The sequence below is a fragment of the Solea senegalensis genome, linkage group LG4 (assembly GCF_019176455.1).
Source record: "Solea senegalensis isolate Sse05_10M linkage group LG4, IFAPA_SoseM_1, whole genome shotgun sequence".
NCBI lineage: Eukaryota > Metazoa > Chordata > Actinopteri > Pleuronectiformes > Soleidae > Solea > Solea senegalensis.
Window position 1 is genome coordinate 18,707,237 of NC_058024.1, and position 15,893 is coordinate 18,723,129.

General features: G+C 38.3%; 3 protein-coding genes and 1 long non-coding RNA gene across 4 annotated transcripts; 3 read left to right on the plus strand and 1 right to left on the minus strand.

Moving 5' to 3' along the window:
* The first annotated feature begins 670 nt into the window (after positions 1-670).
* On the plus strand, positions 671-2,342 carry LOC122768832 (transcription factor HES-1-like). The gene is made up of 2 exons (XM_044025110.1): positions 671-797; positions 901-2,342. Exons 1-2 carry the CDS (start codon positions 675-677, stop codon positions 1,234-1,236), a joined length of 459 nt encoding a protein of 152 aa, XP_043881045.1. The 5' UTR covers positions 671-674; the 3' UTR covers positions 1,237-2,342.
* Positions 2,343-5,082: 2,740 nt separating this feature from the next.
* Positions 5,083-6,898, plus strand: LOC122768833 (transcription factor HES-1-like). Its single transcript, XM_044025111.1, has 2 exons — positions 5,083-5,217; positions 5,321-6,898. Exons 1-2 carry the CDS (start codon positions 5,095-5,097, stop codon positions 5,654-5,656), a joined length of 459 nt encoding a protein of 152 aa, XP_043881046.1. The 5' UTR covers positions 5,083-5,094; the 3' UTR covers positions 5,657-6,898.
* A 3,126-nt stretch (positions 6,899-10,024) lies between these two features.
* Positions 10,025-12,202, plus strand: LOC122768831 (transcription factor HES-5-like). Its single transcript, XM_044025109.1, has 2 exons — positions 10,025-10,162; positions 10,266-12,202. Exons 1-2 carry the CDS (start codon positions 10,040-10,042, stop codon positions 10,689-10,691), a joined length of 549 nt encoding a protein of 182 aa, XP_043881044.1. The 5' UTR covers positions 10,025-10,039; the 3' UTR covers positions 10,692-12,202.
* A 1,766-nt stretch (positions 12,203-13,968) lies between these two features.
* On the minus strand, positions 13,969-14,405 carry LOC122768783. Its single transcript, XR_006360355.1, has 3 exons — positions 14,299-14,405; positions 14,084-14,218; positions 13,969-13,989 (listed from the first exon to the last, which is right to left on the minus strand). It is a non-coding gene; the product is annotated as an uncharacterized LOC122768783 (long non-coding RNA).
* Positions 14,406-15,893: the final 1,488 nt, after the last annotated feature.

The following is a 15,893-nucleotide window of genomic DNA, read 5'->3' on the forward strand; positions in this document are numbered from 1 at the left end:
CGTCCAGGATCAAACACAAAAGCTCCATTCAGAGTCTCTTTGTGCTTCATTGACCACAGAACAGGGAGTGAGTGTGGGAACCTGAGAGCAACTTTCTACTCACACTGACCACAGGACACAAGTCACATCTGGACACTAGCATGGTCACTGTTATATAGAATGTGTATTTGCCCTACCTTACTACCTCAATATTATAATAAAATGATAAAAACATATGTAAAAACACAAAAAAGATGTATTTCCAACTTGAACTACACTTTAACCCAGAATAAAAATGTAATGTGCTGCAGTCAGAAAATGTAAAACTGTGACTCCACAGAAAGATACACAACAATCTATGATTATTTTAACCATCAAGTGTAATTGTCACACGTGTGTGACGTGATGATCAGCGTGTGCTCGGTCAAAGTCACTGATCAGCATCAGATCTTCTCTCTCTACAGGGTCACCACTTTCCCAGATTCTGTGAGTCTCTCTCCATCAGCCCCCAGTCGTCCACCTGTTCCCCTGAGATCTAACTATTGTCCCTGAGGCTTTGACAGCAATTCAGTATGTTACTGCTCCACATGTCCTATTGTCTCCTCCAGCGCTCTGATTGGCCGAGAGTGTGAGAAAGTGCAGTCAGACCAAGACCCACACATTCATACGGAGATGTGGGACTATAAATAGGAGGGATGAAGCCAGCAGAGATCAGATTCTCTCTACAGAGACCTCTACAGCACACAGATCCAGACATGGCACCTACAATCACTGCAGCTCTGACCAACTCTCAGGAACATCTGACTCTGACTCACAAGGTAAATTGAAGAACATTCAAGAACATTTCATCTTCTGTCTTTGTTCATGCTCACACTTTACTCCAGAATCAGTCCATTAATGACTTTGCTCTTTTCTCTGCAGCTCAGAAAGCCTCTGGTGGAGAAGTTACGCAGAGAGAGAATCAACAGCAGCATTGAGCAGCTCAAGTCTCTCCTGGGTCCAGAGTTCCTCAAACAGCAGCCAGACTCCAAGCTGGAGAAAGCAGACATCCTGGAGATGACAGTCTGTGTCCTGACACAGCTGCAGCAGCACAATCAACAGCAGAGAAGACTGATGATGAAGAACTTCAACAAGCTGCAGTCTTCCTCTGATAAGAACCTGACAGAGGCTGACTTCTCTCCTCTGAGCTCCACGGACCAGACCAGCGTCACCAAAGACAAGAGTCCAGTCCACAGCGCCCCCTGGAGGCCGTGGTAGACACCTACAGACTGGAGTTACAACCAGACAAAGTGAGACCACCACAGTGGTCAAAGATTACTGGAAGTGAATTCAGTGAAATTGAAGGACTTGTTCTTCTGTATGAACAGAAGTCTGTATCTGTGTGTTTGACATTTCCTGAGGAAATGACACAAACTCTATCTTTCAAGTTCAGAAAGAGAACATCTTGTCATGCATGTTGCATGAATCCAATCTGATTGCGGCAGCAATTATTATTATACCTCAGTCTACTTCATGTACTGGTATTATATAATGTTATGATAACATTTGTTATTTTAGATCATTTTGATCTTTGACATGGGAAATATTTAAATGTCCTTTTTTATGGACACAAAACCGATCTGTTGTAAGATTAAAAGTAATTTTCCCTCATAGTTTTGCTTCATATCACAATGTATGTTGTGATGTTTGAATAATTTTATCCCAGTTCTTTTTTGGACATGGATCATATTGATTATTGACATGAGAAATATCTAAATGTCCTTTTTATGGACATAAAACTGATCTGTTGTAAGATCAAGATCACTTTTTCTAAAAGTGTTGCTTCATATCTTCATGTTTCCTGTGATGTTTGTTACATCTTGAATAGTTTTGATCATATTGATCAATTGTTGAGTTATTGTCCTTTTTTAGGACATGTTATCATGTTTACTGCAGATCATTTGATGTGATTATTGAAACCTGATCTGTTGCAGATCAATATGTTTGAACTTTTATTGTAAAAGTTTCACTTTAATGTCACAGTTTTATTGTGACAATATGACTTTATTATTTTCAGGATCAGCTGAAGTTTCTGATCACTGAGAATAATGTTGTCTTACGTAAAGTGCTTTGAGTATTTTTGCTTTTATTTATGAAGAGCAAACCTTTAATCCATTTGTAAAAAAGAGTGAAAGTACAGTGAGAACTGTGTCCTCAGATACTTTTACCTGTTTGTCTTTTATAAAGACTCTTGTTCCTTGACTCTCTCAGAGTACAGTGTGTCTTGTAGAAATCTACAAGTTGTTGTTGTGATGCATCATCACCTGGAGCTGAACTGTTTACACTTGTTGTTTATTGAATAAACAAACACTGTCTGATGAAAATATTGTTTACTTGCTCTTTGTTTACATTTCTCTTCTATATGATGATGAAGATAAGAAACTATGAACATCTGCTTTAAATGTCTTTTGCTTCAATGATAATGTTCTATAATCTGAAGGTCAGTGACTGAATCATAATCTGACAGATTACTGACACTTTAAACAAAGAAAAACTCAGTATTTAGAAATAAATCTAAAGTAATTATGGGGCCTTGACATTTTCTAAATATGTGGCGATTTTAATGTAGAATTTTGGGATTATGTAAATTAATTTACAGAGAAAATCATACATTATTCATCAATTATCTGTCAAGCAGAATCAATATTTGTTGATTAATGGAATCATTTTCATCAGAATTTAAATTAACCTATGCTAACTTCCTAAGAGGACATTACTTTACTCTTATTACTGAAATATTAATAATTAAAATACTATATAAATACTGTATTAATGATCAAAATTCTATCCATCACCATTCTAGTAGTTAAAAGAATCCTATTAATGTATGTGTAAATATGTTTGGTGAAGTTTGGTGGCTCTCTTTATCTGCAGGAAGTGACATCATCAACCTGAAGGAGAAACTGTACATTTAACAAACACATCTCTCACTGCAACATCCTCTGGAGATTCCAGCTGTGTGTCTTAATGTAAAGCTTTTTTTAATGTGACCTTTAAAGAGGTCACACACTGTGTCTAATGTGACCTATAATAGGACACACTTCTATTGTTGTGCAGTGAAAGGACAGAGTGTGGGAAACCAGAGGAAACTCACTCACAGAGTCCTGTGGGACAATAGATCCTGACCTTTGACCTGAGACACTGGCTCTGAAATGAAGAACTGGTTTCAAAGCATTTTTTTATATAAATGGGCAGTGTATTTACATTTGGTTTGTTTTTTTCATTCAAATATCAGGGATGAATGTACAGACGACAGAACAGTGAGAACAGAACAAGTGTGTGAGAGATGAAGGAGGTTGGAGCTGAGTGTGAGTGACATCATGTCCAGCAGCAGCAGAATAATCTTCCACAGGGATTTGGCACACTTTATGAAACAGGTGCCTCCTCCAGGAACCCCACACACACACACACACACACACACACGTGTGGAGCAGGAACTTCAGTCCAGCTGATGGTCAGCAATGAGACAGTGATTATACCTGGAAGTGTGTTTGACACTGATGTGAGACACCAAGTCACTCTGATGAAACTTGATGACAGGATTTTCTCAGTGTGATGTCAAATTGTACAAAGTGTCAGTGGCAGCCAATGGGATCGTTTCCCTCCAGACGTTCCAGGCTGTGTTTCTATGACGACACACAGCCAGCATCTGCCACACACGTCCCCTTTGTTGTTGACTGACCACAGCTCGGGGAGTCAGTGTGGGAAAGTGAGCTCAGCTTGTTACTCACACACAGACAACAAGGCACGTGTCAAAAGACTCTGCTACATCTGGACAGCAGCAGCAAAACTCTCCTGACTTTATTTGAACTAGAGTGAATGAGCATCACACTGTCACATCTGAAACATTATTGTGTTGTTTTTGATGTTTACATTTTTAAAGGGTGTCATTTCTGGTCCTTTATTTTAGGTTTGGGCTCAGTAGAATTCAAATATCATTTTTAAGAATATTTATTTTGATCTCATGTTTGACACATTATAACATGAGTGTGTGTGTGATGGTTTGATTAACATGTGCCTGATCAAAGTCATTCATCAGCATTATTTGCTTTAAAGCACAGAGTGTGGGAAAGATCTGGAGAGAAGAAGATGTCAGATCAGTTATCGTCCTTGACTCCAGCAGCAGTCGACTTTTCTCCACAGGGATTTGGCACACTTCAGGAAACAGCTGCTTCACCCTCTCACCCTCACGTATGAATCTGAAGTCATGTGTCTGATACAGAGACACGGTTATGATTGACAAGTCAAAATAATGTGATCATCAGTGAAAGATGACTAAATAATCTGCCATATAAACTGTCATCATATACATTTAAATGTTTGCAGACAGTCAGAAACAGCCAATGAGGCTCTTTCCCTCCAGATGGTTGGTGACGTCAGGCTCTGTTTTTACTACAACACACGTCCAGGATCAAACACAAAAGCTCCATTCAGAGTCTCTTTGTGCTTCATTGACCACAGAACAGGGAGTGAGTGTGGGAACCTGAGAGCAACTTTCTACTCACACTGACCACAGGACACAAGTCACATCTGGACACTAGCATGGTCACTGTTATATAGAATGTGTATTTGCCCTACCTTACTACCTTAATAATATAATAAAATGATAAAAACATATGTAAAAACACAAAAAAGATGTATTTCCAACTTGAACTACACTTTAACCCAGAATAAAAATGTGATGTGCTGCAGTCAGAAAATGTAAAACTGTGACTCAACAGAAAGATACACAACAATCTATGATTATTTTAACCATCAAGTGTAATTGTCACACGTGTGTGACGTGATGATCAGCGTGTGCTCGGTCAAAGTCACTGATCAGCATCAGATCTTCTCTCTCTACAGGGTCACCACTTTCCCAGATTCTGTGAGTCTCTCTCCATCAGCCCCCAGTCGTCCACCTGTTCCCCTGAGATCTAACTATTGTCCCTGAGGCTTTGACAGCAATTCAGTATGTTACTGCTCCACATGTCCTATTGTCTCCTCCAGCTCTCTGATTGGCCGAGAGTGTGAGAAAGTGCAGTCAGACCAAGACCCACACATTCATATGGAGATGTGGGACTATAAATAGGAGGGATGAAGCCAGCAGAGATCAGATTCTCTCTACAGAGACCTCTACAGCACACAGATCCAGACATGGCACCTACAATCACTGCAGCTCTGACCAACTCTCAGGAACATCTGACTCTGACTCACAAGGTAAATTGAAGAACATTCAAGAACATTTCATCTTCTGTCTTTGTTCATGCTCACACTTTACTCCAGAATCAGTCCATTAATGACTTTGCTCTTTTCTCTGCAGCTCAGAAAGCCTCTGGTGGAGAAGTTACGCAGAGAGAGAATCAACAGCAGCATTGAGCAGCTCAAGTCTCTCCTGGGTCCAGAGTTCCTCAAACAGCAGCCAGACTCCAAGCTGGAGAAAGCAGACATCCTGGAGATGACAGTCTGTGTCCTGACACAGCTGCAGCAGCACAATCAACAGCAGAGAAGACTGATGATGAAGAACTTCAACAAGCTGCAGTCTTCCTCTGATAAGAACCTGACAGAGGCTGACTTCTCTCCTCTGAGCTCCACGGACCAGAGCAGCATCACCAAAGACAAGAGTCCAGTCTACAGCGCCCCCTGGAGGCCGTGGTAGACACCTACAGACTGGAGTTACAACCAGACAAAGTGAGACCACCACAGTGGTCAAAGATTACTGGAAGTGAATTTAGTGAAATTGAAGGACTTGTTCTTCTGTATGAACAGAAGTCTGTATCTGTGTGTTTGACATTTCCTGAGGAAATGACACAAACTCTATCTTTCAAGTTCAGAAAGAGAACATCTTGTCATGCATGTTGCATGAATCCAATCTGATTGCAGCAGCAATTATTATTATACCTCAGTCTACTTCATGTACTGGTATTATATAATGTTATGATAACATTTGTTATTTTAGATCATTTTGATCTTTGACATGGGAAATATTTAATTTTCCCTCATAGTTTTGCTTCATATCACAATGTATGTTGTGATGTTTTAATAATTTTATCCAAGTTAATCAGTTCTTTTTTGGACATGGATCATATTGATCTTTGACATGGGAAATATCTAAATGTCCTTTTTTATGGACATAAAACTGATCTGTTCTAAGATTAAAATTAATATTCCCTAATAGTTTTACTTCATATCACAATTTATCTTTTGATGTGTGAATAATTTTGTCCATGTTAATCAACTGTTAATTATTTGTCCTTTTTTGGACATGGATCATATTGATTATTGACATGAGAAATATCAAAATGTCTTTTTTTATGGACATAAAACTGATCTGTTGTAAGATCAAGATCACTTTTTCTAAAAGTTTTTCTTCATATGTTAACTGTGTTAACTGTGATGTTTGTTACCTCTAATAGTTTTGATCATGTTGATCAATTGTTGAGTTATTGTCCTTTTTTAGGACATGTTATCATTGTTTACTGCAGATCATTTGATGTGATTATTGAAACCTGATCTGTTGCAGATCAATATGTTTGAACTTTTATTGTAAAAGTTTCACTTTAATGTCACAGTTTTATTGTGACAATATGACAAGTGTGTTTTTCACTTGTTTTGTATTGTGTGCATCACTTTTGTTACAAAAGTTTCCTTGAAATGTCAGACTGGTCTTGTGATTATCTCAACTCGATCTGTTCTTGGGTCAGTGTTTTTACAAATGAATGTTCATTGACGAATCTCATACTGTTTATGTCTTTTGTAAAGACGAATGTTCCTCTGTTCACGTTGAGTGCAGTGTGTCTTGGAGAAACTGTATTTTTTACCAAGTTATTGTTGTGATGCATCATCACATCCATTTGCCATAATTCTTTCTAAATAAATCAAATATAATCCAATACTTGCATATTGCATTCCTGTGTCACTTCTTAAAAGGATATTAGAATGATGACGGTTCATTTTATTCAGCCCAATTTCTCATTCTGTTGTCATGAAAAAGCCTTAAATCATCAGTTTTATAGACAGGAGCATGATTCTGTCAGTGTGGCAATTTGCATGCTGCACATTAACTTAATCTCATCATTCATCACAAACTGTTTTACAATATATGCATGTCTACTTTCACTCAGATCATTTCTTCAGTGTAGATTGATCAGATTTGATAATTATCAACTGCATGTCCCTTGTGTTAAGTGCAGGGAGTCATCATAATTACCAAACCAGACTGAGACATTTTTAATTTACATTTCTGTTTTATCCAGGGGGAAACACTTTTCTTTCTCTTTGGACAGAGTGTGAGAAACTAAAAGCAAACTCACTCACAGAGCCTTCAGTGGGATAACACATCTAAAGACCTCTGTGTGAAGGAATGTGAAGGTATTAAACCTAAAAGACCTGCCCGTTATTTAAATTCATGCCCATTAACTTCACTTCTTAACAGTTCTCAAAATATTGCATGTTGATTAGGTGAAAAAAAAAAAACTGACAATATTTGGCCAATTCAATTTGTTTTTTAATTATTATGTCAAATTAATAGTGACAAGCCACATGAATTCAATAAATCAAATCTGGGGCTTGTTTATTGTAGATGTCAAACAGATCAATGTGAAGAGTCTGCATCATATTCAATTGATTTGTTAATCTCAGTTTTACTGCAAATACCTGGTTCTTCAACTCAATTCAGTGGGGAAAACGTTAACATTAACATTCCTCACTGTCCTGTTAACTTTGTGGATACTGCTGGAATTTCTAAACTTCCTTTGGGGATGAAGAAAGTATCTATCTACCTATCTTGAAAAGATGTGACCTTTATTCAAATTAGTGTTGCTTCTCTAAAAGTGCAGTCATTGTAAATGAAAACTCCGACTTCTGCTCGTGTCATAAACAATCCCACTTTAACGTGAGCAGTTGTGTTACAGAATGTGAGAAAGCCCTGCAGAAGTATGTCTCAGTTCAGCCTGATTAGCCGCCTTAACCACACCAGCAGTCGCCTATTGTCCAGAGGGATTTGGCACACTTCAGGAAGCAGCTGTCTCACACACCCCCTCTGATTACCCCTCAACCCCGCCCTCATAAAACCCAGCTAAAATCCTGATCAGTGCAAAAGCGTCACTTTAATTAAATCTTTGAAACCACAACAGCTACAGGTGAAGCAGTTGCAACACGGCCGCTCATATAGTCTTCATAGATTTGAAGTCACAACAAAAACAAAACACAAAAAGTACAGAACGTCGGTGGCAAACTCATGAGGTTCTTTCCCTCCAGATGGTCGGTGACGTCAGACTGTGTCTCTGCCCCGCAGCACATGTCCAGCATCCGCCACAAAAGCTCCTTTCACCGTCCTTTTGTGGTGGACTGACCACACCATTCATTACACAGTGTGGGAAAGTGAGGGAAACTTTATACTCACACGGATCAAACAAAACCGACCAAACACCTGCTACTGCTGGTCACCAGCACGAGTCTATACATTCTCACATGATTAAATACAAACATTGATATGATAGTTTATGTTGTATGAGTCTGCCTTAGTCGCAGAGGTGATTAAAAAAAGGTTTTAAATTTCAAATTCACAAAAAAGTACATATGCATACACCTTGACTGTTCATACAGAGGACTGATTACTATACTGTGGTTATTATAATAAACTTTATTTAACCATTGAAGTCTCACTGATGTTAACTCCTTTATTTAAATGAATGTCCTGGCCATTTATTTAATTTTGAAACATGTACATAAAATATAAATGACACAAAAGGTTAAATTAATCTTTCATCTAAATGGTGCATGTTCAAAAGGGAGTGGGAGGAAGCAGAAACATATCAGGTCAGTATTTAGAAATATTAACATTATCACTATCACCATATACACATTTATAACATCGGTAATGCAGCACTATATTACTAATATACCATTATATATGGCCTATATTGGTGTGTTGGGGATCCACTTTTAAAAGATGAAAAATTCCCGACATAAATCATGTTGGGACATGTTCTTCCTGTGTGTGAACGTGTGAGGGCATGTCAGTGCTGTTGCTACAGGTGTGTCAACTCTCTAATCACCTGAACTGTTACACACCTGTTCTCCATTAATCTAATCACACTAGTATTGAAACTCCTTCTCTGCCAGGTTGTTTAGTCAGTCAATGGAACAGTAAGGTTTCCACCTATCCTGATAAGATGCGGTTAATTTTTAATAATTGTCTTCTTGTGTCCTGGACTATGTGTCTCCCCCGTTCTTCGGCTTCAAGTGAGTCAGGACATACGTCTACTGCCTCGATGGTCCTTTTACCCTCGAGACTCCACACCATCTCTCCTGAACCCCAGAACTTGCAGTTTGTGTTATTAAAACCACCCTTTGAGGGATTAAATCTGACTCTGAATCTATGTGTCTGCTTTTGGGAGAACAAATATGTTAAAAAATATGAAGTTTCTGACTATCTTTATGTCAATACCTGTGACATCTATTATTGCAGGTAAACAGCGATAGGATCACCACTTCTTAATTGTGTGCATAAGTCATATATATATATATATATATATATAAATACATATATACATACATATATACACATACACACATATATGTGTATATATACACATATAAATAAATATATATAAATAACTCTTATTTAGAAGGCTAGAAAACATTTAGCAAATTTATTTGGTAACTCCTCAAAAAGCCATCTGTGAGTCCTGACCCATGCAGTCTCTGGAAATGACTGTGGTCTCCCATATTTGATGTTTGAGAACATGTCCAGACAAAGTCACTGTTCAACATCAGGCAGCAGATCTTCTCTTGTCTACAGGGTCACCACTTTCCCAGATTCACACAGCATTCCGTGAGTCTCTCTCCATCACTGCCCAGTCCTCCACCTATTCCCCTGAGATCTAACTATTGTCACCTATTATGACAACTGAGCATGTGGCCACTCTGCAGTCCCTTTTCTTCTCTTAGGCTCTTTGAATGGCTGAGAGTGTGAGAAAGTGCAGTCAGACCAAGACCCACACATTCATATGGAGATGTGGGACTATAAATAGGAGGGATGAAGCCAGCAGAGATCAGATTCTCTCTACAGAGACCTCTACAGCACACAGATCCAGACATGGCACCTACAATCACTGCAGCTCTGACCAACTCTCAGGAACATCTGACTCTGACTCACAAGGTAAATTGAAGAACATTCAAGAACATTTCATCTTCTGTCTTTGTTCATGCTCACACTTTACTCCAGAATCAGTCCATTAATGACTTTGCTCTTTTCTCTGCAGCTCAGAAAGCCTCTGGTGGAGAAGTTACGCAGAGAGAGAATCAACAGCAGCATTGAGCAGCTCAAGTCTCTCCTGGGTCCAGAGTTCCTCAAACAGCAGCCAGACTCCAAGCTGGAGAAAGCAGACATCCTGGAGATGACAGTCTGTGTCCTGACACAGCTGCAGCAGCAGAATAGAGCTGTTGACTCAGTTGCTGTTAAAAAGGGCTACTCCAGGTGTGTCCAGGAGGTGGCACACTTCCTGTCCAGTGAGGAGGCGAAGACGCAAACCAAGAGAAGACTGATGATGAAGAACTTCAACAAGCTGCAGTCTTCCTCTGATAATAACCTGACAGAGGCTGACTTCTCTCCTCTGAGCTCCACGGACCAGAGCAGCGTCACCAAAGACAAGAGTCCAGTCCACAGCGCCCCCTGGAGGCCGTGGTAGACACCTACAGACTGGAGTTACAACCAGACAAAGTGAGACCACCACAGTGGTCAAAGATTACTGGAAGTGAATTCAGTGAAATTGAAGGACTTGTTCTTCTGTATGAACAGAAGTCTGTATCTGTGTGTTTGACATATCCTGAGGAAATGACACAAACTATATATTTCAAGTTCAGAAAGAGAACATCTTGTCATGCATGTTGCATGAATCCAATCTGATTGCAGCAGCAATTATTATTATACCTCAGTCTACTTCATGTACTGGTATTATATAATGTTATGATAACATTTGTTATTTTAGATCATTTTGATCTTTGACATGGGAAATATCTAAATGTCCTTTTTATGGACATAAAACTGATCTGTTGTAAGATTAAAATTAATTTTCCCTAATAGTTTTACTTCATATCACAATTTATGTTGTGATGTCTGAATAATTTTATCCAAGTTAATCACTTCTTTATTGGACATGGATCATATTGATTATTGACATGTGAAATATCTAAATGTCCTTTTTATGGACATAAAACTGATCTGTTGTAAGATCAAGATCACTTTTTCTAAAAGTGTTGCTTCATATCTTCATGTTTCCTGTGATGTTTGTTACATCTTGAATAGTTTTGATCATGTTGATCAATTGTTGAGTTATTGTCCTTTTTTGGGACATGTTATCATTGTTTACTGCAGATCATTTGATGTGATTATTGAAACCTGATCTGTTGCAGATCAATATGTTTGAACTTTTATTGTAAAAGTTTCACTTTAATGTCACAGTTTTATTGTGACAATATGACTATTATTTTCAGGGTTATGGTTAGGGTTACTGGTCATGTACTGGTATTATATAATGCTATGATAACATTTGTTATCGTAGATCATTCTGATCTTTGACATGATAAATATTTAAATGTCCTTTTTATGGACATAAACTGAACCGGAAAATCATACCACATATGTTAATCAATTGTTAATTATTTGTCCTTTTTTGGACATGAGAAATATTTAAATGTCTTTTTTATAAAACATAAAACTGATCTGTTGTAAGATCAAGATCACTTTTTCTTAAAGTTTTTCTTCATATGTTAACTGTGATGTTTGTTTACTCTTGAAAAGTTTTGATCATGTCGATCAATTGTTGAGTTATTGGGACATGTCATTGTTTACTGCAGATCATTTGATGTGATTATTGAAAGTTCAGTGTCACTGTCACAATTGTATAGTGACAATATGACAAGTGTTTTTACTTGTTTTGTACTGTGTCCTTCACTTTTGTTACAAAGTGAATGTTGACTAATCTAGTGATTATCTCAACTCGATCTGTTCTTGGGTCAGTGTTTTTAAGAATGAATATTCATTGACGAATCTCAGACTATTTGTCTTTTGTAAAGACAAATGTTCCTACGTCGAGTGCAGTGTGTCTTGGAGAATCTGTATTTTTACCAAGTTATTGTTGTGATGCATCATCACATCCATTTTCCACCATTCTTTCTAAATAAATCAAATATAATCCAATACTTGCATATTGCATTCCTGTGTCACTTCTTAAAAGGATATTACAATGATGACGGTTCATTTTAGTCAGCCCAATTTCTCATTCTGTTGTCATGAAAAAGCCTTAAATCATCAGTTTTAAAGACAGGAGCAGGATTCTGTCAGTGTGGCAGTTTACATGCTGCACATTAACTTAATCTCATCATCCATCACAAACTGTTTTACAATATATGCATGTCTACTTTCACTCAGATCATTTCTTCAGTGTAGATTGATCAGATTTGATAATTATCAACTGCATGTCCCTTGTGTTAAGTGCAGGGAGTCATCATAATTACCAAACCACACTGAGACATTTTTCATTTACATTTCTGTTTTATCGAGGGGGAAACACTTTTCTTTCACTTTGGACAGAGTGTGAGAAACTAAAAGCAAACTCACTCACAGAGCCTTCAGTGGGATAAAACATCTAAAGACCTCTGTGTGAAGGAATGTGAAGGTATTAAACCTAAAAGACCTGCCCATTATTTAAATCTATGCTCATTAACTTCAGTTCTCAACAGTTCTCAAAATATTGCACGTTGATTAGGTGAAAAAAAAAACTGACAATATTTGGCCAATTCAATTTGTTTTTTAATTATTCTGACAAATCCATAGTGATGAGCCACATGAATTTGATAAATCAAATCTGGAGGTTGTTTATTGTAGATGTCAAACAGATCAATGTTAAGAGTCTGCATCATATTCAATTGATTTGTTCTTCTTTTCATGATGCACTAGATGCTGAGACTGGAAGAATTGTCTCCTCGCTCCTCTCTCCATCTTGGGCCACCAGTGTTTGCAGCTTGACTTATTTGTCTACTGCTTGGTTGTCTCAAGTCTGATCTTTACTTTGGGAAACATCTTGTACATCTGTGCCTCACACTCTGGTGTTTTATTTAACTGCTGAATATGTGTGGAGCGTTAGCTGGCTGTGATTCATCACATCATCTACCTGAGGCTGAGACAGTCAGAAATATTAGCATTGCATGTGTGGCTACTCATATTGCTGTTGGTGTTGACGGTACTGCAACACTATTCAAATAACTATTTGAATAGCAAAACAACTCTACAAAGTGATTTCCATAGTAGAAAAATAAAACCTCTAAGCATAAAATGGTAAAGACATAATTAAAATAAAATGAACAGCCACATGAAATAAAATAGTAAAAATACATCTGTAGTTAAAAGAAGGCGTTTTAAAGAAAAGTAGTCTAATTTTCAGTGGCATATTTATGCATTAGCCATATTTGGTGTTAGTGGCTAGAAGTAAGGAAGTTGTGAGATGGGGGCAAGTAGCAGCATCACCATCCACTATAGCATTCCCTGCTTTAGAGTCCAATTTATTATATTCCCTTTAAAACCTTGTACAAATCCATATAAACTCAAACATAGGGTTTGGGTTTTCTGGTTAAAATCAACTGAACACTTGGAGCAGTGTTAAAAGGTGCCAAGTCTACAGTAACAGATCAGTGCAATTTGTTTTAAAAGAATTCCACATCTTTAAGTTCAAAGCACTAACTTGTCAAACTCATCACAGAATCACTGAAAAAAATACAAATCAACCATAAAGTTAAGAACGAAAGTTTTACTTGATATAAAGAAGGCAATAAATACATTCCAATGTCTAACATTACAGGCTGAAAGTAGCAGTGTCTGTATTTTAGTGTGGTGATGCATCACATGTAAAATCTCGGTGACCATGTCCTGTTGGGCAGAGTGACGTAGCAGCCATTGAGGCATGTGTACAGTTCGGCAAAGTCCAACATCTAACAAAAAAAAATTAAAAAAAATTAAGTCAGTACACTTTAGTATTAAGTAAATATGGATTAAACATATTGAGTACCATCTGAAAGAACGTACCTGTAGACATCCCGTGGAAGAGGTCGGTTCATCTTGGGCTAGGCCATGACTGCAGCCATCCAGGACGGGATTTCTTCAGGTTGTTGTGTCCAACATGGAGTCCTCTAATCCAGGAATGTGCTGCAGCCTTCCTCTCTTCAAAACAAGGAAGAATTTGATAAGTCACAAGAAGAAGAAAAAGAAGTCAACAAATGAAAAATCTTCAGGTAGCTCACCTGGTCAAGTGTGACAGGTCCTCACATCCAGTCAGAGCTCACCGATGGATGCTCTCCCTAACCTATATCTGCCCTCCCTAACTTATACCTGCCCTCCCTAACCTATACCTGCCCTCCCTAACCTATACCTGCCTTTCCTGTCCTACACTGACAGTTACAAGCAATCTTCGCCAGCCATTTGGGATGATGCTAACCCCATTGTCTTGGTTGGCTGCATGAAAAACTGTAAATCTCCCAGTTGCCCAGACAAACGTTCCTTCTGATTCTGTAGCCTCGCCACAAAAAGGTCCTCTGCTGAAACCCTCATTTTTCCAAGCATGAAATCAATTCCACTTTCCTGTCCTCAGATCTCATTTTCACTCCCTGCAGCCTTTCAACAGCCATTGCTGTTGTAACATCTGCAAGAGGCAGCAGTTTCACAATTCAGAGCTTCTCGTGTGTTTAGCAAGACGTGGCACCAGAGTATTGACAAAGCAGACACCTGAAAATGCTTGACCCCAATTTAAACAAATGCTTCACCATCTACAAGAGATGTGATTTACACTACAAACCTGTCCATTCCAATCCTTTTTTTCAGAGGAAGATACATGCATATCATGACAGGCCGAGTCACAAAATCAGATGGATCCTTATCTGATTTTGGAAACTGCACAGCCATGGTATGCCACTCAGTCAGGATCCGTGGCCAGATTTCCTCACACACAGAGAAGAAGGGGAAGGACGAAATGCCTTACCATGTTACGAGTCGACTCAATTTACCTTGTTCTCTGTTGTGTGAAGAAGACCCAGCTCATAAAATCTTGACTGATTTAAAAATTGAGCAATTAAATAACTCATCGATGCTGTTGGGTCATGCAGAGAGCTTGCGATCTTTTGCATGGTTTCCCAAACATTTAGAGGTCAGGTTACTGACCCCAAGAATGTCAAATTCAATGATTTTTTTGTCCTAAACTGATGAACCATGTGTGTAAATTAGATGAAGCATTTAAAAGGTGTTTACATTGTTAGTAGTCTAATGACACTTCTTACCAAACACATGAAGACGCAGTGAATCAGGATACGGCTACCTTTAGCAGATGCAACAGCAGCAGTGGGTGGTGGAAGGCTGCAGGGAGAAAAAAATTGATATGGAGACAAGTTGAAGGAATCATTTAATGCATAGCTCAACAAGAGTTAAAGCAGAGAGAAATTTTAGGGAAAGTCTACAAAAATCAGAGGAGGAACTTCGCCAACACATCTAAGAGATAGCAGTTTCTCATGCAACCAACCAAAGACATTGGGATTAAGCATCTTCCTAATAACTCTACAAGCCGCCTAAATTGTGAAATTTGAAAGAAAGTCATGGGTAATAACAGACTACAGACACTTGTTCGCTGTAATAGCTAGTGTATGGTGAGGTGTTAACCCTATGCTCTATCAAAAATCCCACTTTGGGCAAGCCATAAAGTCCTATCATTTCAACCAGCTGCCAGCTTCGCAAATAAGAGGCAAAAGACCACTTGTGTTTACATGATCACTGTTAACCACAAAGCTCCAGACACCAAGTCAATCCAAGAAACAAATCAAATAAATAAGAAAACAAAAAAGCTGCAGCT